The sequence below is a fragment of the Protopterus annectens genome, chromosome 6.part0 (assembly GCF_019279795.1).
Source record: "Protopterus annectens isolate FY-2018-M chromosome 6.part0, PAN1.0, whole genome shotgun sequence".
Classification (NCBI taxonomy): domain Eukaryota; kingdom Metazoa; phylum Chordata; order Ceratodontiformes; family Protopteridae; genus Protopterus; species Protopterus annectens.
The window spans coordinates 1307193278-1307219478 of NC_056737.1; the positions used below are offsets into that span (position 1 = coordinate 1307193278).

The 26201-nt window shown below is 43.2% G+C and overlaps 1 protein-coding gene across 2 annotated transcripts in view; it reads right to left on the reverse strand.

Moving 5' to 3' along the window:
* Positions 1-26201, reverse strand: part of MMADHC (metabolism of cobalamin associated D) — a 287294-nt gene that overhangs the window by 231556 nt on the left and 29537 nt on the right. For both annotated transcript variants that reach the window (XM_044074878.1, XM_044074877.1), the window contains exon 3: positions 25141-25312. In XM_044074878.1, the coding sequence (XP_043930813.1) occupies positions 25141-25312 (172 nt within the window). The remainder of the gene's footprint in view (positions 1-25140; positions 25313-26201) is intronic.

The following is a 26201-nucleotide window of genomic DNA, read 5'->3' on the forward strand; positions in this document are numbered from 1 at the left end:
AGAAATACAACTATATAACTATTTTAAGAAAAACTCCCACATGATTTATAGGATTTGTCTTCTCATTCGCTAGAGCTTAACTCAAGGAGGCACGCATTTCTGCATTTTATAACTTGGTACTATATGCAATGTACTTTGAGGACTCTGGTAAGTAACATTTCCATAACCATGACAGTACAAGGAGTCCTACTTGTACAGAATAAATACATCACTAACAGGGAGGTAGAACTCACTTAGAGACAACGCCCAGGAAAAAGTGGTATTAGATATGCAATCGATGCATAAGTACATATCTAAAGAAATGTCTACTACTGTCCTAAGTGTCAGTTAAAAAAAAAAAACTACATTAGCAAAAGTAGCATATTATATGTCTATATGTGGAGTCATGTCTGATGCATAAGGACACGGGACAAACTTTCCACAGCCAAAGAGGTGAGAGGTGTTCTGAGTTAGGATCTGAGCCCATGTGAAAGAACCTTAAGATTATTTAGTATAATTTCTTAGAAGATGGCCCAAGACTCCTCTACAAAACAATGTTTTCTAAAATACTACAAAGGAATGATATGAATAAAACAGAAAAACTTTCAGGTGAAGGTGAAGACCGCTTAAGGAAGTAAATATTGGCCATTAGGGTTATCTTATCCATATGGTATGATTGGTGTTCCTTATCAGAAATATGGGTATGCCAGAATGAGCGACTATTGGACAGCTTTTTAAGAGTTAATTAACTCAACCACAGTTAATAGAACAAAAATGTGGCCCCACTAGTACTGGTGAACAAGTATTTAAATTCCAAACAGAAAAGCTGCGTCTCCTTGAAATTCTGAAAGAAAAGAGACTAAGAACGTTACTGTAGATGGGTGGGGGTTAGGGAGATGCTAATAATTCCAGTAACAACAATCAGGAAAGACACAGCCTCACACAACTGTAACTGTGTCAGCATCAGATGAGGGAAAGTGCCATAAGACACAGGGACGCTAAAAAGGCTATATGTGAATGACTAAGAGTACAGACTAAAGGTAAGTCAGGCAAGAACATGCGAGTATGACAATATAAAACACTGCTAAGATAAAATTACCTTGCTACAAGGTTGGCTGTGGCACTCTGGAAATAACAAGAACAGTCATCCATTCTTTGCAAGTTGGAGGCCATTGCTCTTAGGCTGTACAACTACGAAGATAACAGGGAAGGTTATGGAAACGCTTTGCATGATAGGCTGATCTGCCCACCTTAGTATTATGTGCTAACTCAAACCCCAATGCACAACTTACATCAAAGAAGTCCTTTCTATAACACTTACACTGTTTGTTTGTTTGTCTGACTGTCTGTCTTTTGGCTTTTCCCGGTTAGGGGTCGCCACAGCAGAACTCCATTCCGCTAATGATTGGCAGTAGATTTTTACAGTGCCGAGTTGCCAGCTCGACGCCTAACCTTCAACAAAGGCACGCCCATTCACGCACGTCTTTCGGAAAGCCACTCGACCATCGGGAGGACATGCAGACTCCACACAGAAGAAGTCCCCGCACCCCAGCCGAGAATCAAACGGGAGAACCTCTTGCTGTGTGAGGCAACAACGCGGACATACCAAATTTGAGATGAAATGTGTCATGTGGCTATTTGTAGTACTTCAGAAAAGGAAATTTTTTTTCTTTTTTTAATGGACTGTGTGTCAGTTTCGACAAAATTCAGTGTCTGTCTAAAGTTGACAGGTGTGCTAGATCGCACAATGCTCACGGTTGGGGAAATGACCTTTCCCTGATATTGTGCAGCCACAGATTTAGTACATAAAATTAGCAAGAGGGCTTCCCCCTGCAAATTAAAAAAAAAAAAAATATATATATATATACATATATATATATATATATATATATATATATATATATATATATGTGTGTGTGTGTGTGTGTGTGTAATATATATCTGTTGACATCTAGTGGTAGACTATTTTCAGTGTAGACACACACACTCAATAGGAATACGCATTAACTTTATTCACCATTTAACTTAATGAAGCAAGCCTCATGACGCATTCTTCCCTGTGAGGGAAAACTCTCCACATTTAACATGTGACTAGCTTCCACAGTACACAGGGACTGCAGTTGTAAAATAAGGTAAAGCTTTATTTTAGCATCCTGGAACATACAAGCTAATCTTTCATTACTATATCTTAGCAAAATCTCAAAAGATCTTACAGAGCCATTTTAAGTACAGCACAGTCTCTCTCTCCAAAGGAAAAGTACAGCTGTGTAAAATCTTATAACAGTAGATGTCCTTCTCTTCACTGTTACAGTATTCTTCACTGAAGGGAGAGTACAAGAGCAAGAGCAAAGATGACTTGGGAGGAGGAAGGCACAGAAGTCCCCTCTACAAATGCATCCATATAGCACTGGTAAAAAAATGCTACGACCCTGGAAACATCCAATTTGTAATGCTTAGTAAAAGTATGAACACAGGACCAAGTAGCAGCTTCAAGGATGGAACTGATGTCCACCCCCTTGAAAAATATATCAGAAGAAGCAACCACCCTAGTAGATTGTATTTACAGAAGACATTTGCCATGAAAGTAACAAAAGGAAATTGCCTTAGAGATCCAAGAGGACATGGCTTGCTTGAAGTAGCTAAACCCAAAGTCCTGGGATAAAAAGAAAACAAAAGTTGTTCAGATTTACAAATGACTTTTGTTTTATTCAAATAATATCTAAGCTGCCTATGCAAGCCCAAGGTGTAGAAAAGCTTCTCTCTGGCACACTGTGGAGAAAGGAAAAAGAAAGGAAGGAAGTTGAAGAGACTGATTAAATGACAACTTGTTAACCACCTTGGGCAGAAAAGGAAGATTAGTACGAAGAGACATCCTGTCTCAGTGAAAAACTAAAAAAGGAGGAATGGCCATAACAGCCTGAAGCTCAGACACTCTCTTGGGTGAAGTAAGAGCTAACAGCAGATCAGTCTTCCAAGCACAAAGCTAAAAAGAAGCTGAACAGGCTTTCTCAGGAGCCTGATATGAAGGAAGCCTTTAAGAAACTGCTTGACCTCAAATTGAAGGCCAAAGGAGGGTTCAAGGGCAGACAAGTGGAGAAGGCAGACGGGTGAGCTTTGAATGAAGAATATGCCAAGCCAACATGGAGCAGATCACACAAAAGGAGAGAACCAGAGGAACCCCCTACTGAGAAGGGATCCTGATGGCGAGAGGAAAATCTTTTCCATTTAGACACGCATGATTTTCTGCTAGCGGGTTTCCTGGTCTCCTGTAGAACCCAAAGCATGTTCTTAGAATCCAGGTGCCTAAAAGGGATCAAAACCCTATCACCCACAGTGTCATTTGAAAAGTGGATAGGTGAGGATGGATAAGAGATTCCTTGACATTTGTAAGAAGATCCACCCGGTGAGGTACTTTGTGGTGCCTGCCCCTAGCCAAGTGAAAAAAGAGGGGGGGGGGGGCAGTGCTATCTGGGCCAAAAAGGGAGTCACCAACAAGATTTTGGTAGAGTACTGTTTGATCTTGTGCAGAACTCTTGGCAGCAGAGGAAGGAAGAGGAAAGGCATACATTAACATTCCCTTCCAAGGAAAAGGCAAGGGGTCCACTTTCCAAGTCAAAGGACTTTGCACTCTTGAACAGAATAAAAGTCATATGTTCAGAGGGGAGGCAAAAAGATCCACCTGAGAACATCCCGCATATGGTCAATGTCTAGGAACACATCCCTATAAAGCATCCATTTGTGATGCTGTGTTCTGGACCTGCTCAAAGAGTCTGCCACTAGATTATGTTCAGAGGGGAGGCAAAAAGATCCACCTGAGAACATCCCGCATATGGTCAATGTCTAGGAACACATCCCTATAAAGCATCCATTTGTGATGCTGTGTTCTGGACCTGCTCAAAGAGTCTGTCACTAGATTGTGCTCTGAAGCAAGGTGACTGATTACAGTCTGGCTCTTCAGGCCTGGGATCTGGCTAAGGAGAAAAGACCTCATTCCAGCCTGTTTGTTGATATACCACACCATGGTGGTATTGTCCGTGAAGATTTTCAGGGGGTCGGGAATGAAAAGTCTGTACAGATAAAACTGGAGCCCTCATCTATTTTACACTGACAGGACACCTGAAGAGACCGGAAACCTTGACCCTTCAGAGGGCCACAAGAAGCATCCCAACCCAGGTTTCAGGCATCTGAGAACAGTGCTTGGATAGGAACTGGAGCATTAAAGGGTATGTTGAAGTTACACAGATTTGAGGTTCTACTGAAGCTTCTTCATATGATGTCTAGCATGAGGAAGCATGGGAACGGTGGAAGCCATGAACCCCAGAATCCTGAGAAATTCCCTGACCATGACATTGATAAGGATAGTGACTGTGAAAGAGAAGAGAGGAAGAAGAGACCAAAAGAAGGTTATCAGAGACAAAACCTTGGGAAGAGGAAGAGAAGCCAACGTAGGAATGATCTGAATCCCACAACCAAGAAAAATATGATCCTGGGAGGGTACAATCACAGACTTTTTGACACGGATGGTGAACCCCAGACTCTGTAAAAGACAACTGGTAAAGTGAAGATTGTGTAAAAGACTGCTGGGAAAAGTAGCCTTAATAAGCAGGTCATCTGGGAAGATCTGCATCCCTTGAAGCCTGCAAAAGACAATGACAGGAGCGAGGCATTTGGTGAATAGAAAGGCCAAAGGGCAAAGCACAGAACTAAAATTGTGACTTAAAAACAAAAAACAAACATTTCCTGAACAGAGGGTGAATAGCGATGTGAAAATAGGTGTACCCGAGGTCTAGAAAGACTAAAAAGGCCTGGGGAAGAAAAATAGGAAACAAAGTTTGAAGGGAAAGCATCCTGAAAGACACTTGAGAAAAAAAAAGTGTTGAGGAAAGAGAGGTCCAGAATTGGTCTCAAAGTCCTGTCCTGAAGAACGGAAAATATTTCAGAGTAAAAACCTCTCCCACTTGGGTGGGTGGAACAGGTTGAATGGTGCCCTGATCCAATAAGGACTGCAAAACCTGGGAGAGAGAGGGAGATGTCTGAAGGAGGCTGCAAAATGCCCAAAAAGGGTGGAAGAGACTTCTACATCGTTAAATTCCCCCTAATGAACGACAGACAGCACCCAAAAATCTGAGGTGATACGTTACCAATTTGTGAAGTACACAGAAAGATGGAGAGACAAGGGGACCAAGCCAAGGAGAAGGCAAAATGTCAAACAGAAACAAGCTTGTCCTGAAAGGAAAGTTTCTGAGAAGTAGGGGTCTGAGTGGACTTAACAGGAGGTATATTCATATAATCATATGAGGTTACTAGGCTAATGACCCTGGGCCCTTAAAAGCCTACCCAAGAGTTTATCTCCCAAAAGAAACCTCAATCAGTACCTGTTAATCAAGGATACAGGTGGAATCCCTTGGACAAATCTGTGGTTTCCCATCCACTCATCAAGATTGCACGTCTCTCCAGCAGGTTTTGTTGATGTTGCAAACTAGATTCAGGCCTTTTGAGTGGGTAGTGTGTGAGGAGTTAAGACTTGTGGCTATAGAGCATCTCTAGTAGGGCAGGGTCTGACACTGCCTTGTAGGCGAGACACATCACTCCTGAGCCATCTGTACAATACCAAGTAGACTGATAGTGATTTGAGTCTGTCTGCATAGAACAGGTGTTGGAGCCAATGGATTCTCTTTGTCCTGGACCTCTTCTTTGGGAGATTGTCAAGTCTGCCTGCAACCAAAGGCAAATTTAGAAGGGTAATTCCTCTGGAATTTGGAGGCAGGGGAGACAAAAATATGCTCGAGTTCCTGCATGACCTTACCCTTATCCTCGAAGGGCTTAACAGGTCAGCAGCAGCTGTTCCAAAAATATTTTTGTTAGAGAGAGACGCATCCAAAAGTTGAGCTTTAAATATCATCAGGCAAGGCCTGAAGACAAAGCAAAGAACAAGGACTCAGAGAACCAAATACAGCAGCCCTGGAAGAGGCATCAGCAATATCATAACTGCATTCTATGGATTAACAGTGAACTGGAAAGTGGACCCAAGCAGGGAAAGAACAGAATCTTTCTCTTCTGAATCAGGCAGGTCAGACACAACCTTGGATACCTGGGAAAGGAGAACCTGTTCATGTGGGTTTGATAATAAATGGTCGAAATGACAAGGTTGCAGCAGTACATACTTTTTGATCCAACTTCTCCATAGCTCTACTATCTTTATCAAAAGGAAAAAGCTTAAAAGGCAAAAAGTTTAGAAGGCTTATTACTTGAAACTGAAACCTCAGAAGAGTCAGCATAATGACATTAAAAAAATGTGCAATCCTTAAACACCTTGTAGAATCCATCAGGTTTCTTTTGGGCCAGGGGCTAAGAGTCAGGAGCTACTAAGGCAGCAGAAAAGGTGTCCAAAAGTGTTTCCAACACAGCAGACTGCTTAGTAGACTCCATCTGTAGAAGCTCACAGGATCTCTTTTCGATGCAGAGACATGAAGCAATCCCACTTAAAGTACTCCATCATAACAGCAAATGTATCCCCAAAGGATAATTCTTCCAGGGGGGATTCCTGGCTGATAACAATCCTCTTCCTCACTGTCGTAGTCTAGAGGAGAAGGAATAGTTGTAGTCTAGAGGAGAAGGAATTTGAGAGGAGTATGCAAAGGAATTCTTCTCAGAATCTAGATTCTCAGAGGAATCCATATCCCTTGTCCTTTTAACAGCTATGAAAGACCAGGAAGGAGCAGAGACGCATACCCCTTGAGAAGGCTTTATAGCTATTCACGTTTGGGATCTTTAGCGATGGTGGAACTAAGTTTCTTAACACCTTCTGCCCTAACAACCTTCGGAGGCTCATCCTTTTGGCGAGATTCAATGACCATAGTAAGAATCTCTTCCCAGACTAAGATTAGAGGAACCTCCCCCAGCCCCTTGGCAATCAGCCATGGTTCCCCCTCAACGTCCAAGCAGATGTTTGAAAAGCCTCGGGTGTGTGTGTAGGAATTTGGATCCATGCAGGCCTTCAATGGGGTAAAACAGGAATCCTACGCAAGCACGAGACATTCTTTAGGATTTTCATTAGCCTCTAGAGACACATCAGGTGGAGACTGGACAGTAAGCAGATCAGGCCTAGGACAGCTTTCCCTCAGGGTGGGAGGATTTCACTATAGCACCCTTAGCCAACAGCACAAGACGTTGGTTTTCAAGGTTATAGACAAGGAAGATAAACTATTATGGACAACCGCTTGATAGATGGAGCAATGTGTATGGTCGTGGGAAGCAACTGGCAAAAAGACACTGGTTGTAATGGTCTTTATAGGGAATATGCCTCCCACACGGACATCTTCCCTTCTTGGATAACATGACCACATGTAACAAAAATATAGAGAAGAATTTCAATTCCTCAAACACTTGCAACACCTCCCAAGTGGCAGAAAGGGGCGAGTCATTATTTTCACTAATCTATATGTCACTGCCACACACTGCTGACACACCCAATGCCAGATCCTTTCTCCAAGAGCTCTGATGTAAATGAAAACTACTGAAATTTGCTATGTTTGAATAAATAAAAACATTGATATTTTTAATGCCAACAGGTTCAAAGTCTTAGAGAACATTAAGATGCTGCAGGTAAACCTTGACTCTAGTAATTCACGCAAACACATACCAAAAACTATAAACTCTCTGTAATTTTGAACTATATGAGTACATTAATAGCAAACTTTTCATTGAGCCACAAAAGGAAACAAAACTATGTACAAATACAGATGGCAGCACTGTTCACCTTTAGTAAGAAACATGTTACCAACAAGCCACATATTTCTCAATCATCATCAGTCAGGTTCTGAACAGCAGACATCAACTATAAACAACCAACTGAATAATCTACAAACTGCTTTCAGTAGAAAATGTCTACCATGAAGGATCCGTTCGGTAGGATCATGATTATAGATGATTAAGTTTTACTTCATACCACCCTTGACTGCTCTGCACCATGAACAGCTAAACAGATTAATACGAGTGCTTTTCAGGAAGGAATGCAAGCCCGCTGAAGAGTCCACAGTTGTACCAGCCACTAAATCATCAACTACTGAATTAGACTGATCCCTGCAAAAGGATAGCATGACACTACAAATCATGCACTGCTTAGCATTTACCAACATTGTTACATCATATCAGTGGAAATGGTGAAGAGACTACCTGGTCACTGCAGAAAAAATATAAAACTTTACTGCTCAGTTTTTTTTTTTTTTAATGCTTTGTAGCTTTACTTCAGAGCCCTAATACTTGCCATTTGCTTTGTGTTCCAAGGTGTAGAAAATATCCAGCCACATCTTACATGGGTCAGTGACTCAGACAACCATGTACACCCTCCCACATTCCAGGGATAACCCTACAGCACTTCTACCACTAAAACCACCATCACTGGAGGCCATGCCCACATACTTCCTGAAGTACAATGTAGTAGCTGAAACAGCACTATGCTCCTTTACTTGCTCTCTTTGTAACATACTTCTCCAGTCTTTCACAAACTCCACATATTACTACTAGATTTGCATAATATGTATGATAATTGCATTACAACTCCACACAGCACTACTGCCTTTATAAACACAAGGAAAAATGTTTACCATATGGTAGGCTTAGCCCTCCACCCCCGAACACATTATATGCAGAAAAGAAATACAGCTACACACTTATCTACTGAAGAAAAAAATCACCAAGGACATGAACATTCAGCTAACCTACCATTTCAAAATTATTAAACTCTCCATGTTATAAAAAATAACAAGCTTAAATGAGGAAGTCACAGACAGACACCTGTAATATTTGTTGAATGTCCCAAGTCATGACAAAAAAGCCTGACTACTTACCAGGATTTTATTAATACAGTCCAACATACCTTTCAATCATTTGGAATATATGGAAGAAACAATAAATAATGGGCAAGGGGATAGACAAAGGCCTAAAACAAGGGATATATTTCAAACACTTAGGCTTTGCAAGTATTTTCCCAAGCATATCAAGTCTGAAACTTAAAATCTGTCATTATTTAGTGAATGACATCCAACGATTTACCAGAAAAATGGAAATTTTGTGAGACTGACCAAAATAAGAGCCAAAATTCTGGACATTTGAAAGGTAGTTTTAAACATATTACCCTGAAGTGATCTGAAACAGAAAAGAAAATGCTAAAAACAAACATTAACTATGTGGTATAGCTTTTATTTTCTTCTTGATAGAGGCATCTGTCATTTTCCTCTAAGCATTTCATAGGTTTTGAACTGCACTAACTACACAAAAGCTCAGAAGCATTACTACCAGACTGGCTACTATAAAAATTAAAAAAGTCATATCAGTAAGTGCAGTTTTGCTTGCATCCAAAAAGATGTTATCTATAAAGTATTCATGTTATATTATTTTAGTCCCCAAATCCATCAAGGTGACAGCTTTCCAAATGGGATGCTAGTCAGAGATTAGGGTTGATTGTGTCCTTGTTGGCAACTCAGCAAGGAGGTTATTTACATATGCTAAACCCTTCCCCCATGGGGTCGGGGTAGGTGAACAGCAAGGAGGTTATTTACATATGCTAAACCCTTCCCCCATGGGGTCGGGGTAGGTGAACAGTTGTAGTTAGTGGGTTTTGGGGAGTGTGAACCAACATACGTATGATATCTCCATAAAAAATCAGCAGCTTGGTGAACTGAATGCCCACTTCCAAACTACACAAATGCATCTCAGCCACTCCTTCAAGGGGACTGATGCAATACATGGCTGGCTTTGTCTCATCCTCTACCCCCCCAAGGATGGGCATGCCCATCCTCCTTTGCTCGAGCCGTCAATCACCTCTGCTAACAATGGTCACTTGGGATGCAAATAGGAGGTTCTCTCTCTATACATCACAGGTACTCAAACTAACTGGGTACTTATCTTAGAAAGTAAGTATTTAGATATTAGTGTCCCACAAATATATCCAATTAGTTGTATTTGTTTCAACAAGTTTGCCTGTGTAGTTATTTAGTTAGGGAAAGAGGACATTCTAGAGTGGAAATGCAGGTACATAACATACTATACTGGAGGGGCCGTTAGGGCACACACGCTTATTTCTGGTATAGCCCCCATCCTGATTTGTGAGGGTCTATCAGACATCTGCTCAGCCTGGCTGCCAACACATTTCCTGTAAAGGGAATGTAGGCTGCTTTCAACTCATGGCTACCCTTAGGCTCAACTTCCAGGCTTGCACTGCAAGTATGCATAATAAATATAAGTGCCCCCATTGTTTACATACTCCACCACAGCTGCACTGTTGATAATAACCTGGAGGACTCCCTCCCTGAATATGTGGTCGAAGTCCTCAACATCAGACTGGCAATTTTTGTATGGAGGTTTTTTCCTTACGTTTCTGACCTGAAGTCTACTGAACTTGTATTCATCAGCTCTTCAGACCAAGGAAAGGCGAGGGTTGCTCTGAAAGACAGTCCCAGATTTTGAGAGAACCATGACTTCCCACCATGAAATTTTCTTCTTGATGAAAAAGACTGTATGGAAATGCTGATATAAAATTGGGTGTTTTGACTCAACCCATCTCTGAGGACTGCTATAGTTTTTTGCTTCATGGCTCCATCAAAATTAAGAATGCCATACAACACACTGAAAACTCCGTGTGTGATACTGACTCCTACTGAAGAACCTTCTGAAAGCACACAGTCAGGCAGGAGGCCTGGTCCTCTGAGGAAATCTATGGGAAGGTTTGTCTAGGTGCTCCCCAGTAATACTAGGTTCTTTCAAGGGGACAGATTTGATTTCTTCAGGCCAATTGTGAGACACGTCCCAAAAGCAGCTCAAGGCAAATTCTGAAGCCTTGCCTACTCCCGTTATGGATTCTGCTTGAGTGAGACAGTTGCTAATCTGAGGGAAGACATTGATGCCCTTTATCCTTCAAAGTAACTACGAAGTCAGGCATCTGGTAACGACTGACTACAGCAGACAATTGAAAAGGCAAAGTGAACTGAGTGTGCCCCCCCCCCCCCCCCCACACACACACACACACACACACTGTGAATCTGAGTAACTTAGTGTGATGGTTGGCATCATTTATCTGTGGTGACCTAAACTGGCACTGGAACAGTGAGCATTCTGAACTTTGGAACAAAGTGGGATGGGTCCAAAAAGGTTCTCCATATGCCTTCCCTTCTCAGCACCAGGAGTAAATCGGGAGCATAATCCTTTTCCTTCCTCCCTAGAAAAAGCTCTCTATGGCCCCTAACTTTTCTCCTAAAACAAGAAATACAAGGTCTGATTGCTCTTCAGGAACTAGGTGAATCTGCAATTTGGAATTTTGAGAACCTGTAAACTTGAAGTACATTCAAGACCCACTGGTCCTGTGTAATATCTTCCCCAGTTTATATCAAAGAAAACTGGGTTCTCTCCAGCTCACTCTCAGGGAAGACAGAGTTGTGGGAGAAAGAGGTTTGGTGGGAGCAGTCTTGATGAATTGCGTCCATGAAGGCTTCTGGACTTTTCCTTTATTTTGTTTGCCATTCTTTTTTGATTTTCCCCTTTTTTTAACCCTTTGCCTGACTTGTTCTTTTCTTATTTAGAAAAAAGGGCAAATATTTTACTGGGTAACTCTTGCTGAACTTATGAGACTGAAAAAAAGGCTAAGCTGCTTAACACAATGCTATGACCTTGCACTTCTCTTTGAACTCCTTGCCGAAAGAGGAGATCTATGTTCAAAAGGAGGATTACAGAGCTCCTTCTTTTCATGGTCTAGAAGCAAATGAATCCTCAAAGCATGCTGCAAATAACATTGCTGTGGCTGCTGCTCTATACGATGAATCACAAGACACATTTCTTGGAGTGCTTGGCTACCTGAACCAAAGTCCTCAATTCAAATAACTCCCATTCTTTGTATCCACTCAGCCTTGGTCCTCATCTTCTCCAGCACTGACTGCAGAAATCCAAGCATATGAGGTTGGCAGTTCAAGGTTTGAAGCATAAAGCAGCAAAAGTGTAACCCCCCCCCCAAAAAAAAAATATCTGTTGAGCATTCCAGTTCTCCCTACCATTGGGAATAGAGATAGTGGATGGAGCCAGAGCAGATTCTCTTCTGGAACCCAAGGACACCTAAATGCATAACTACAAGATTCTGAAAAAAAGGAATTTGCAAGAATTCTTTACCTTATACAAGTCAGGTTTCCTGGGGACAGTTAGAAGGGAGTTATGGCTCCCTGGATGTATTCATGAACACATCTTCTAGAACATCCATGACTTGGGGGGGGGGGGGCTCCTGTTTGACTTCCTCTTTCATTTTATGAAAGGCATCTCCAAAGAACCCCTTGGTGGATACATGGAGGACACCCTACCCTCTGCCAAGCCTCATGTAGCAGCAGACACTCCACTGACCAAGATAAGCCAGTTCATCTTGGTTTCAGAGCTGTGGCAATCAGAATCCCCCACAGCAGATAACAGACTTTGTGGCTCTCTACTTCATCGGTCATGGGCAGGACACAAGGACTTTGATCAAGTCTCCAGGAACCCATTAGCAGATTGATACGATGTGGATACCACCCTCTTCAGTAATCAGAATATCAGCCTCTGGTACAGATACAGCCTCAGTATCAAGATAAGCTTTAGTACTCAAATTAGAAAGGCATACAAGACACCCGAAATACAGCAGCTTACAGAGCGGTTGCAACAAAGGCCTCAACAGAGAGATGGACTCTAGGAGGGCTGTGAAATCATCTAACCACACCCAACTCTAGGAGGGCTGTGAAAGCATCTAACCACACCCATAAATTGGGAGACCTGGAAACACTCACGTCATCCATTGGGATGTCCTCTCTCTACTGAAACTTCTGATGCTTCTGGTCAGAAATGTTTTAGGCAGAAGGTTCTCCAAGTCCTTGGCAAATGCCATAATGGCATAGACCATGTTCATGCCCCCTTTTTTTTTTGCTACAAACCTCAATAAAGATAGGCTTGTCTTACAGGTTGTCCTCAGAGTGAACCTAGCACAATACACAAAAATTCATGTCATGCTGTGGGCAGAGTCAAAGCAAGCAAAAGGTCCTTTTTGGGAGGGAATATGCTTCCACAAGAAATACAAATGTTTCAGATTCAGAATCAGACATTAGATAAAATCACATTCTACACGAAAAAGTCTGGAAGTGGGGTACACTACAGACAGACAATGAGAGAGAGCATGCATGATTCAAGATACTCCATGGCAAGACAGATCAGCCAACACACCTCTTATACAACCAATGTCCTTGTGAAGTGGAGTGAGGGTGTTGGATGAAGTCTGTGGGAAAAGTTCAGCTCTGGAGGTCAGGATGGTCAGATGGACTACCTGTAGGCTGAAATCCCAAAAGCCAGGACTGCAACAGTGAGTAGCACTCTGAAGATATGTTACCTGGATATGAAAAAGTAGATGCCAGCTGTGGGATAAGGTGGACAGAATATTTTTCTTCTACCATGTGGGTTATTTGTAAAAGAAGACATATTAGTTTAACAAAAACTTGACAATGTACTGAGCATGCTGTACAGAAAGGCTGACTAGGTAATCTATTGGCTCCAAAGTACACCTACTCTTATTAATAAGTGCTGTCTTGGTATTTAACATCCACCTGTGCTACCAGCAACACTGGCAGGTAGGACCTTTGTTATATGAGGGCATACTCAGGATTGCAGCAGAACCCCCATGCTGCACTGCAGTGTCAGTACTGGAGAATGAATCAAAGTACTCAGTGTGGGAATAGAACACACAATCCTTCTGATCTTCCAGCATCAAAGGCAGCTGAGCTACTGACTTGGACCTTTTCTGACTGGAATGATTATGGTATGAGGAATGGATTCCTGAAATGGTGAAAATGTCAAGAGGATAGCTTTGATTTGCAGGAGAGCTACATAGGGGTTTGACTTAAAAGATATCCAGGCACATTTAACTGTCTGCCCACTGCACTGCCCTTCCTAATCAAATTGGCCATTCATTCCCCATCACCGGGCTATCATTCAGACAGCAATCAGGGTTTTTTATTTTTAAATTTCTATTCCCTGCATGTACCCAGTGAAACTAGAGGAATGAGGCATGCATTAGGCTGATTGCAGAGGACTGGCCTTCACCTCCACAGGGAGTTCTCTGGTCTCCACAAAGGAAAAATATTACACTACTCAGTCTGACCATCATTCTGTGCAACCCTCACCAACCCAGGACAGTCCTTGACCTTTAACTCCAACAGTCTCTAAACAGAGAACAGACCCAGAGAGCATACTGATGCATTTTCACTCGTAATCTGGCATGGGGTACCACTCGGAAAACTGCAGCATTAGTGTAGTTTGTTCATCTGTACAGCACTGCAAATTACAGTCATGAAAACCTAAGCATGTAGAAAAGTATCCATTCTTGGGGTAGATGCATCATCATCATTCCCCCTTTTCCAATTTTTTTTTCTACACAGGGTCGGGGTATCGTATTAACTGTCGCCAACTTTCTCGATTCAGTGCCACACTCCTGCCTTCCACAACACTGACTGTCGCAGATCTTCTTTTACATGATCCATTCACCTCTTTGCTGGATGTCCTCATTTCCTTTTACCTTCTTCCAGTCTGTCCCAAATCCTCACCACTGTAATCTGTTGTCTTTGAGCTTTTCTGCAATTGGAGCTACTTTGGCTTCTGCTCTTATGTCCTCATTTCTTCATTTGTCCCACAGTGTGCATCCTATGACCCTTCTCAGGCATTTCATTTCCATCACTCCTAGCTTCAACTGTTCCCCATTTACTGCCCAGGTTTCTGTACCATACAATAGTACTGGTCGCACCACTGTCTTGTACATCTTACTTTTCAGCGTCTTTGGCAGTCTTCTGTAGCCTCTTCTGCAGCCCCTCTGATTCTAGTTTTGACCTCTTCATTCAGACTTCCTTCTCCTCAACCACCCCTCCAGATACTTGAAGCTGTTTACCTGTTCCACTATCTTCCCTTCTATCTCTATTCTCAGCTTCTTCTGGATTTCCCTAATTTGCTGCCATTACCACCATCTAATCTGTGCTTAGTTTCATCTCATGTGCCTTCAGTTTTGCATTCCATTCTCCTACCCTTTGCTGAAGTTCTGGCTCAGAGTCTGCCTGTAATGCCACATCATCTGCATACAACAACTTTGTTGATCTGTCCCTCCGACCTGTTTGCTAATGTAGTGCATCACCACTATGAACAGCAGTGGGCTCAAGAGTTGAACCCTGGTGTACACCTACTCCCAATGGAAACCCCTATGTGAGGCCAAACACTGTTCGTACTTAAGTCATTGGGTGCTTCTACATAGCCTGCACTAATTCTACCAATGTTTCTGGGACTTCAAACCACCACAGTACTGCCTAGATCAGCTTTCTTGGGACCTTGTCATATGCTTTCTCCAAGTCGAGGAATGCCCAGTTGGACTCTCATCTCTAGCGTCTTCTCAAGTATCTGTCAGACTGCTGCAAACATTGGGTCAATTATGCTGGATCCTGATCTGAATCCAAACTGCTCATCTCCCATCTTACATTCTACTACTCTGCATATCCGTTTATCAATCACCCTCTCCAGAACTTTCATACAAATGTGATAGGAGGAGTTTGATGCCTCTGTACTACCCACAGCTGTGGATGTCCCCTTTATTCTTGTACACGGGTAAGAGTATGCTTATTCTCCAGTCATCTGGGATGCACCTCTCTCTCCACACTGCTATTAGTACTCTCAGGAGCCATTTTTCCCCAGTCTCACCCAGCATCTTTATCATATCTGCGGTGTCCTCATCTGAGCCTGCTGCTTTCCCTGACTTAATTTTCCTCAGTGCTGTTTTTACTTCTTCTAGGGTGGGCTCCTCTTCTCTAATTCTAAAGACATGCTTCTGGAGTGTTTCTCCCCGGGCCTCCGCTGAAAACAGGATCTGTGGAACCTAGTCGGACTTTCCCGGTCAACAAATGTTAAATAAATAAAAATAAATAATAAATAATAATCGTAGGCCATTTCTGGGGCAGTACAACTTCTGTGGGGTTTTCCTCATTCAGAAGCTGCTAGAAATGCTACTTCCATCTGCCCAGATGTCCTGTGGACTGGTGAGCAGACTGTTGCTGGCATCCCTTATGAAGGGTGTCAGACTATCTTCTTTATCTTTCTGTCTTTGCCTTGCAACCTGATATAGCTTCTTTGTGCCACTTACTGAGTCACTTTCCAGAAACTGGTAGAGTGCCTCCGATGCCCTATTCTTTGCTAGTGCAACTTCTTTCTTAGCTTCTTTGTTAGCCAACCTGTAGTCCTTTCTAGCCTGGTCAGTCTTTTCTGTCTCCCACTTCTTCCTGCACTCCTTTCTTCTGATGACTTCCTGGACTTCAGCATTCCACCACCAGCTTTTCCTTATGTACCTTATTTCCATACCTGGCTTGGCCACATATCTTTTCTGTAGTCCTAACACATGCTGTTTTAGGAGCTGCCATTCTTGCTCAACACCTATTTTCTCCTCTTCTTGGGGTGCTAGAGCCCTGAGCAATTCCTTGAACTGTTGTACTTTCTCTCCAGTCAACTTCCAGGTCTTCAGCCTGGTCTCTGTTGACCTTAGATCCTTCTTTGACCACTGCTTGCAGCAACTAGTTGTTTATGCCGTGGGCCGACTGTCACTGGGGATGACTATGCAATCATGGATTCCACTACAGTGCCTTTTCCTTAACCGAGTTGCATGTTGGCTACTCCTGTATGTGATCTTGTGACTGCCTCTTTCCGAAACGTGTTGGCTACCATCAAGCCATTTGCCAGACAGAAGTCTAGAATAGCTTCTCCTTGCTTATTCCTGTTGTCCCACTCATGTGGACCCAGGCAGTTCTTATACCCTTTTCTGTCTGTATCAATATGTGCATTCAAATCACCCATTATCAACATTAATTCAAGTTGCCCTGCTTTATCTAGTAGGTCCTGCAACTGCTGACTGAATGCACCCTTTTCCTCACTGTCACAACCCTGCTGTGGGGCACAGGCTGAGATTATGAATACTGCCCTATCATTACACTGGAGTCTGACTGCCATGAGTCCGTCATTAATTCTGATGAAATCCCTCACTGCCTACTGAAGCTTCTCTCTAACCACAATTCCTACCCCCTTTCTAGCCTGTCCTCACCTGAGTAGTAGACTCTGGATCCCAAGCCAAGTGGCTTTGCTGCACTGCACTTCCATTTCGTCTCTTGGATACATAGGATGTCCAGGGTCTACTTTACATGGTCGACTGTTCAGAAAGTCAACTTTCATATGGCCGAGACCATATGATCGATTTTTGAAAATAAAATAAAATAAACGCATAAAACAAAACAAACACTTACCTTAAACTGTTAGCAGGGGGGCTCCACCCCCCATACCACCCGTAACTTAAATATACCAACTCCGAGATCGCACTACAGTGCAGGAGGACGACATTTTCCTATTCCGCACTGTAAGGAGATGGCGGTTCCCCATGGTCGGCTTTTCGAAAGTCGATCATATGGTCTCAGCCATATGAAAGTCGACTATCTGAAAAGTCAACCATGTGAAGGGGACCTGATGTCCAGCCTCTTCCTTATTTACCAAAACAGCAGAGGCCACCAAAGCAGACACCCAAACAACTACCACCTCACGACCCAACACATGCAACACATAGACCACACAGTCAGAGTGTCAAACAGTCACAGCCCTTAAGGCCAAACAAAATGCCAGACACACTTGTCATTGGTGATTCCATAGTCAGACACACTGACGTCCCGCTCACCAGACTGAGTAAAGAGAAGGTCACAGTAAGCTGCCTGTCAGGCGCTAGAATCCGCCACATAACGCAAGCACTCAGGTCTCTCAACAGCAGGTACAAGTACGACTCAGTCATTGTCCACGCTGGTGTCAACGACCTGAGACGTACCTCCTTGGACTACATGAAAAGGGACATCGGGGAGCTCTCTGATTATGTAGCCCAGGCAGGTATGACCCTGACCTTGAGCAGTATCCTACCTTCACCTAGAATGATGCCACAATACAGTGATAAGATGATCAGCTTTAATAATTGGCTTAAATTCTGGTGTCATTCAAAGGGGATCCAATGTCTGTCTGCCTGGGATGACATGCTGGACAAGCCACGCTGCTTCGCAAGGGACGGCTTGCACCTGTCACCCCTGGGCTTCCGGATATTGGCAAAGGCTCTTGCCACCCCCATAGTGCCTTTTTTAGGCAAGGCTCAAATTCTAAACCTACCACCCTAGAACACCAAAAGGAAAAAAACTAAGGGTAATGCTGCTCAATGCCAGAAGTCTCAATCTCAAGATGCACGCACTCGAGGCCCTTCTCAATATGGAGAACATCGATGTCTGTGCTGTGACAGAAACCTGGTTCAAGGCTCCTGAGAGCACCCCAGCACTAACAGGTTTCACCTCATATCATGCGTTCCGCCCCAAAATCCGGACAACACCAAGAAAGGAGGGGTGTCCATATTCATAAAGGACACCCACACCTCAAGGTTGGTGGCAACGCATGATGCATCGGAGACCATCCAGGTGCAATTAACCATAGGCAAGACTGCTCTGCAATTTGTAGCATGTTACAGGCCACCCTCTCAAACTCAGGAACCTCACATGGCCTTCCTGAAAACATTGGAGGGGATAAATGTATCTCCAAACACCATCATACTAGGTGACTTTAACTACCCTAATATAGACTGGGAACACTACTCAAGCCCGAACACTCTAACCCAAAGATTCCTGGAGTTCATAAACTCAAATGCCATGGAACAACTAGTCACCATCCCCACAAGAGGAGAAAACATACTTGATCTCATCATCACGAACATGGGATCAAAATGTTCAACACCGGAAGTATACCCCTCACTGGTGAGATCAGATCATAAACTAATCTCGCTGGAGGTCCTCATCCCGCCCCCACCTGAAACAAAAAGACCACAGTGAAAAACTTCTCAAAAGCCGATTTCACACTTCTAAAAACTAGTGTGGTCTCCTTTAAGGCCCCTGAGCCAGTGGTAAACATTACTCAAACCGCTGAATCACTTACAAATGCCTTCTACCAGCACCTACAGGACTGCATGGATCAGGCAATCCCAAACAAAACTAAGACTCTCTGTACCAAAGGCAAGCGTCCAGTCTGGTGGACCCCAGCCATAAACAAGCTCTACAACAAAAGGAGGAAGCTACTACAAGATAGAGCAAAATCCTTGAAAGGTAAGACACCTTTGATCATTATAAGTAAAAACTAAGAGCTCTCATAAAATCATCCAAGGCAAATTTTGAGAGAAAAATCGCCAAGGACTCTAAAGAGAATCATAAGGCCTTCTTTAGCTATGTTAGAAACCTAGGAGGAAACTCCCAGATATGCTCAGAATTAGTTCAAAATGATGTGAAAATTACTGAACCTACACACATTGCCAACATACTGGCTGACAGGTTCAGTGCAAACTTCTCCCGCCCCCAAAAGGAGAGATATATAGTCCACAGGATTGTAGCCCCCAAACATCTCCAACGCCCAGGTGAGAACTGCCCTCACTAAGGCAAAACACAGCATCCATGGGACCGGATGGTGTCCCCGGCTGTGTGCTTCATGAACTCAATGAGGAATTAAACCCACAGTTAGGACAGCTGTTTAATCTTAGCCTCACCTCAGGATACACTCCAAGGAGTGGCGACGCGACTGTGGTCCCACTTCATAAGGGCGGTGCCTCCACAGACCCTGGAAATTACCGCCCCATTAGCTTGACAAGCCTTATCTGCAAAGCCATGGAGAGGATCATAATGGAACTCATAAATAAAGACATAGGGAACTTGCAGACTTTGGATCCAACTCAGTTTGGCTTTGTCAAAGGCAGATCCTGCCTCTTAAACTTGGTTGACTTTTTCGAGACAGTCACCAAGGCCATTGATGAGGGAAAGGCAGTCCATACAGCCTACCTCGACCTGGCAAAGGCCTTCGACACAATACCCCACTCAGGTATCATCGAAAACTCATCAGCTTGAATGTAAACCCATACATCACAAGATGGGTTGCAAACTGGCTAAGTGACAGAACCCACAGGGTCAGAGTTGCTGGAGCCATGTCAGACTCAAAGCCTGTCACAAGTGGTGTCCCACAGGGCTCAGTCCTGGGTCCACTCTTGTTCGGCATCTACTTTTCTGAAGTACAAGCAAACACAGGAGGGTTATGGCTGACAAAGTTTGCAGATGACTGCAAACTGTGGGCCATAGTCGAAAACACATCTGACACAGATATCCTCCAGAAGGGCCTCACAGAAATGGATAACTGGTGCCAGAGCCATGGCCTGAAGTTAAACGCCAAAAAATGCATAGTCATACCCTTTGGGAAAAACAAGGCTACCCCTAGCTACCATATAGGTGGCAATCCACTGAGCACAGAAAAAGTCATCAGAGATCTGGGGACCCAGGTTGACAGTAGCCTTCGCTTGACACTCATGTTGCTAAAGTAGTTAGGAAAACCTTCTATATCACCCACCTGATCATGAACGGATTCACACCTAGGTCATGGGAGCTCATCATCCCCCTGTTCTCTTCACGTATTAGACCTATGATTGAGTACAATGCCCGCTCGAATGTATCTGACCAGACACCTGCTGCAGCTTGAAAGGCCCCAAAAGTTCCTCACCAAAAGGATAAAGGGTCTCAAAAATATGTCTTATGCTGCCCGACTGAAAGAACTCCAGCTCTATTCAGTCTCATACCGCTTTCTCAGAGGTGACCTGTGCCTGACATATAAGGCCATGTCAAACCCAGATTTGATGAATATGCTTCACCTCAAAAAATCTAGATCCCTCAGAACCACAAGGGCGGGAGACTTAAACCTTGACACGGTTATAAATAGAACGTGCTGGAGGGACAGATTCATCACCCAGAGACTCCCTATGCTGTGGAACAAAATCCCGGTACATGTGAGGCAGAGCACCTCTCTGGTCTTGTTCAAGAGGAATCTTGACCAATGGATGGGAGATTGCAGATATACCCCAGGGATTACTTCAGCGTCACTGCTTGACAGAGGCACAGCAAAATGATAGGCATAGTTTTTATTCAAACTAAAGGGGTGGCGAAAGCCACATAACTATGGGCTAGGCTTATAAATGCCCTTGGGCAGATAGCCTAGTATGAACCTATGAACCTATGAACCTATGATCATATCATCCACTTCCAAGCTGCAGCCTGTCAGTAAACCTACATTAAGCGTAGCAATCCTCAGTTCATGTTTGGCAGGTTGGCTGGTTTTACGTCCAGCTTTCGCTCAACAGAGCTATCCCAGGTAACCCAACTAGACACCAGCTGGTAAGTACTTATTGACCCAGGGCTGCTGGGCTTTATGGTAGGCACATACTGGCTAACAGGGGCACATATACCCCTCCCACCTTAAGCAAGGGTCCCCCTGGCGTAGGTCAGAGTTGGCCAGGTCCTCAACCCACTTAACTACCCATGCCCATTTTGGCAACATTAGTCAACATGACCAAATCACCTAGAGCCATATTTTTACACTGTCGAGTGGCTAGCCCTGACATGGTAAGCAGTCTGTGATCAATGTTCTCTTATCTTGAGGATACTGCACACCACAATAAATGCCCAAAGCGGTTGGTCTGTACAACTCTTCCCCCTTTAGGGCAACATGTAGAGTCTGTGCTGCTACCCGCAGTTCCATTCACTGGTGAGCTTGAGATGGAAAAACTCAACATGTATTTTCTGGACGTGGGAGAAACCCCACAGAGACTCAGGGAGAATGTGCAAACTCCAAATAGGCATTGGTCAGAGTTCAGGATCGAACCTTGTGCATGGGAGGCAAAGACCATAACCATTATGCAAACTGGTGTTGATATATATATATATATATATATATATATATATATACACACACATATACATTTTATATATATATATATATATATATATATATATATATATATATATATTACACACACACACACACACACAATAAATCTTGTCTAGCTGCCAGCCAATTAATATCAGCTGCTAAGACTGATGCAACATATATAACATAAAATTCATTTCAATATCAAGATAGTGAAAGTTCTGTGCAAAGATGCCCTGAAATTAATAACAATGAAAATCAAGTGAAATGGCCAGGAGTCAGTCATCCAGGGACAAAAAGATAATGGTTCCCTGCAGCCTGTAGTTTATTGTGACTACACTCATTTTCTGCAGAACACACACCAGGGCTTAAGTGAGACCAAACTAGGAGCATCCACAAATAATGACTGGATCCTAAGTAGAAGCAAAAAAGCCTTTCATAACTCCCTGACAATACAGATAGATACCCTGGAGGTCCAAACAGGACATTGTCTCCTTCTGACAGGCAGAAAAGAGGCAAATGTGATGGTAACAAAAGGATATATTAATGTACTGTGACCATCATCATCTTCTTTCGGCTGTTTCCGTAGCGGATCATCTGTTTCCATTTCTTCCTGTCCTCCACATCTTGCGCTGCCACACCAACCACCTGCATGTCCTCTCTCACCACATCCATAAACCTCCTTCTTTTCCTGTTACTTGGTAGCTTCATCCTTAGCATCTTTTTCCCAATATACTCAGCATCCCTCCTCAGCACATGTCCAAACCAACGTAATCTTGCCTCTCTGGCTTTGTCTCCAAACCTTCCAACCTGGGCTGACCCTCTAATATACTTATCCCTAATCCTGTCCACCCTTGTCAAACCAAGTGCAAATCTTAACATCTTTAACTCTGCCACATCCAGCTCAAACTCCTGCCTTTTTGTCAATGCCACTGTCTACAACCCATATAACATAGCTGGTCTCACTACCCTCTTGCAGACCTTCCCTTTCACTCTTACTGGTACTACTCTGTCACAAATCACTCCCGACACTTTTCTCCACCCACTCCATCCTGCCTTTACTCTCTTCTTCACCTCTCTTCCACACTCATCATTACTCTGAACTACTGATCCCAAGTATTTAAACTCATCCACCTTCGCCACCTCTACTCCTTGCATCCTCACCAGTTCTCTATTCTCCCTCTCATTCACACACATATATTCTGTCTTAGTCCTGCTGACCTTCATTCCTCTGCTCTCTAGAGCATATCTCCATCTCTCCAGAGTCGTCTCCACCCGTTCCCTACTCTCACTACAGATCACAATGTCATCTGCAAACATCATAGTCCACGGGGACTCCTGTCTGATCTCGTCTGTCAACCTGTCCATCACCATTGCAAATAAGAAAGGGCTCAGAGCTGATCCTTGATGTAACCCCACCTCCACCTTAAACACATCCATCACTTCCACAGCAGACCTCACCGCTGTCACACTACCCTCGTACATATCCTGTACCACTCTTACATACTTCTCTGACACTCTCGACTTCCTCATACAATACCACAACTCCTCTCTAGGCACCCTGTCATATGCTTTCTCTAAGTCTACAAAAACACAATGCAACTCCTTCTGACCTTGTCTGTACTTCTCCATCAACACTCTCAAAGCAATCATCGCATCTGTAGTGCTCTTTCCTGGCATGAAACCATACTGCTGATCATCGTCCCTTCTTAACCTAACTTCCACTACTCTTTCCCATAACGTCATGCTGTGACTGATCAATTTAATCCCTCTGTAGTTACTACAGCTCTGCACATCACCCTTATTCTTAAAAATCGGTACCAAAACACTTCTCCATTCCTCAGGCATCCTCTCACTTTCCAAGATTTCATTAAACAACCAGGTTAAAAGCTCCACTGCCATTTCACCTAAATACCTCCATGCTTCCACAGGTATGTCATCTGGACCAACAGCCTTTCCATTCTTCATCGCTATCCTTACTTCCTCCTTGCTAATCCATTGTACTTCATGATTCACTATCCCCACATCATCCAACCTTCTTTCCCTCTCATGCTCTTCATTCATCAACCCCTCAAAGTACTCTTTCCATCTCCTCAACACACTCTCCTTACTTGTGAGTATGTTTCCCTCATTATCCTTTATTACCTTTATCTGCTGCACATCTTTACTAGCTCGGTCCCTCTGTCTAGCCAATTGGTACAGGTCTTTTTCTCCCTCCTTAGTGTCCAACCTTTCATACAACTCTTCATATGCCTTATCCTTAGCCTTCGTCACCTCTCTCTTTGCCATGCACCTCATCTCCTTATACTCCTGTCTGCTTTCTTCATCTCTCTGACAATCCCACTTCTTCTTTGCCAACCTCTTTCTCTGTATAATCTGCTGTACTTCCTCACTCCACACCATGTCCCCTTGTCTTCCTTCCTCTGTCCAGATGTCATACCAAGCACCTTTCTAGCCGTCTCCCTTACTAGCTCTGCTGTAGTTACCCAGCTATTTGATAACTCTTCACTGCCATCCAGTGCCTTCTTAACTCATCCCTGAACTCCACCTCACAATTACCCTTTTTCAATTTCCATCATTTGATCCTTAGTGCTGTGTCTTTCTGGGATCCCAAAAGTACGAAAATATTACCCTAATCATTTCTGGTGAGATGTGGTATCATGAATGACTCTTTTGGTAAGGAGTTGAATATGTCTTACCTTCCAGGGTTTTCCCGATGAAGGTAGATGTCAGGCATAAGGCATGTTCAGACTACTTAGGTGCTCTTACACTTCTGGATATTATTGTCCATCTCCACCTGTCTTTAATGGAAATCCAAGATTTCATGGTGTCGGCAGAGGACCACAACCCTTGGACTCAACACTACTGGAAGTTGCCTTGGGAATTCATCTTCATCCCAGCTGCTCCAGGCATTTTAAGACTTGGGTTGTGTGTTTTGCTGAAACTACATATCCTTATATGGATGCAACTTACTACTGGTCGCTTTACAACCCAAAGAAGCTTGACATACACACTAGTGAAGGCCTTGCCTTCCTTCTTCCCATTTTCCACATAGTCGATCTCTACACCAGTGTATGCAGAGAACAGGAGAGGTCTATGAAGTGCGTGTTAGTATTCTGAGTGAAGTCCGTTTGCTGGAGCCATAGTTGCTAATGAACAGCTTTGCTGCTCTGGCAGCTCTCACAGCTCTGTCTGAGGTGTCATTAAAGCACAGCAAAACTCATGTTTGAACAGGTCAATGCTTAGGAGAGAAGCTGCCTATCACTAAGTAAGAGGCTCCAGCAGATAAAAATTCAAAAAACTACAGCAAGAAAATAAATACTATCGTCTCCTTACCAGTATCAGGTGGTGGCACTGATACATGGGGTTCATCAGAGCCAGAAGATCCAGCAGTTGAGAAAGCCCTAGAAGATCCAGCAGTTGAGAAAGCCCTAGATCCTGTGATCCGTCTTGTTAGTACATGAAGCCCAGGCAGATATGTTACTAGTCTGGTCCTACCACACAGTGTCTGTAAAAAAGCATTTAAATCACTTCAGTATTAAAACAACCAAATAGTTGGCAGACCACTTTAACAATGAATACAAATTCTCTTTGTAGAAATGCAGTATTTGTGATACCAGAAAGATTTGTATTTAGAAAAAAGAAATGCATGAAGAAGTTCATCTAGCTGTGCTGCATACAAGCGGACTCAATATCAGCTAATCAACTTTGGTACAGTTCAATCTTACAAAAGCAGGCTTTTTCTACAAAAAGGCAGGTTTACTCTTCTTCCATTCAGTGTGAATACGAACTGGGAATATGAACTAACAAACAGTTTAAAATGATACTAAATTCAACTCACAGATGAGCAGGTTACTTTAACAAGAGTAATGCTCCCTTACATATAGCCGTATTTTTACTGAACAGTATTATTAATACAGTCAGACACACCAAAATGACAGGTCTGGGACTTGCAAGCAGTACCAATGGTAAAGTTCCATAACATACTGTAGTGATAAAACGGTGGCATGAGGGAAAGAGTGCAATATAATGTCAGATACTACAGTTAAAGTACTTGCTAAATCCTAACTGAAAGCAATACTTGTATGGGATGTGGAAGACTTGCACCTCAAAAACAGCACAAAGTGCCCCCAAATTATATTATTCTGAAAGGAGTAGAATACTTGTGAGCTTTTCCAGGTCACAAACCTACATAAAAGGGGATGGTTAACATAACTGTATGTGTGTGTACCTTTCAGGTTAATCTGCAAACCAAAGAAAGGAAATGGGCAAAGCTGTTGTGGCAAGTGTGTGCACTGGGGGGGGGTCTAGAACCTTGGAGTCATTTTGCATCATTCACACAACTGAACAGACGACATGTCACAGTCATACAAAAAGTCTTCCAAGCAGTTAATGTA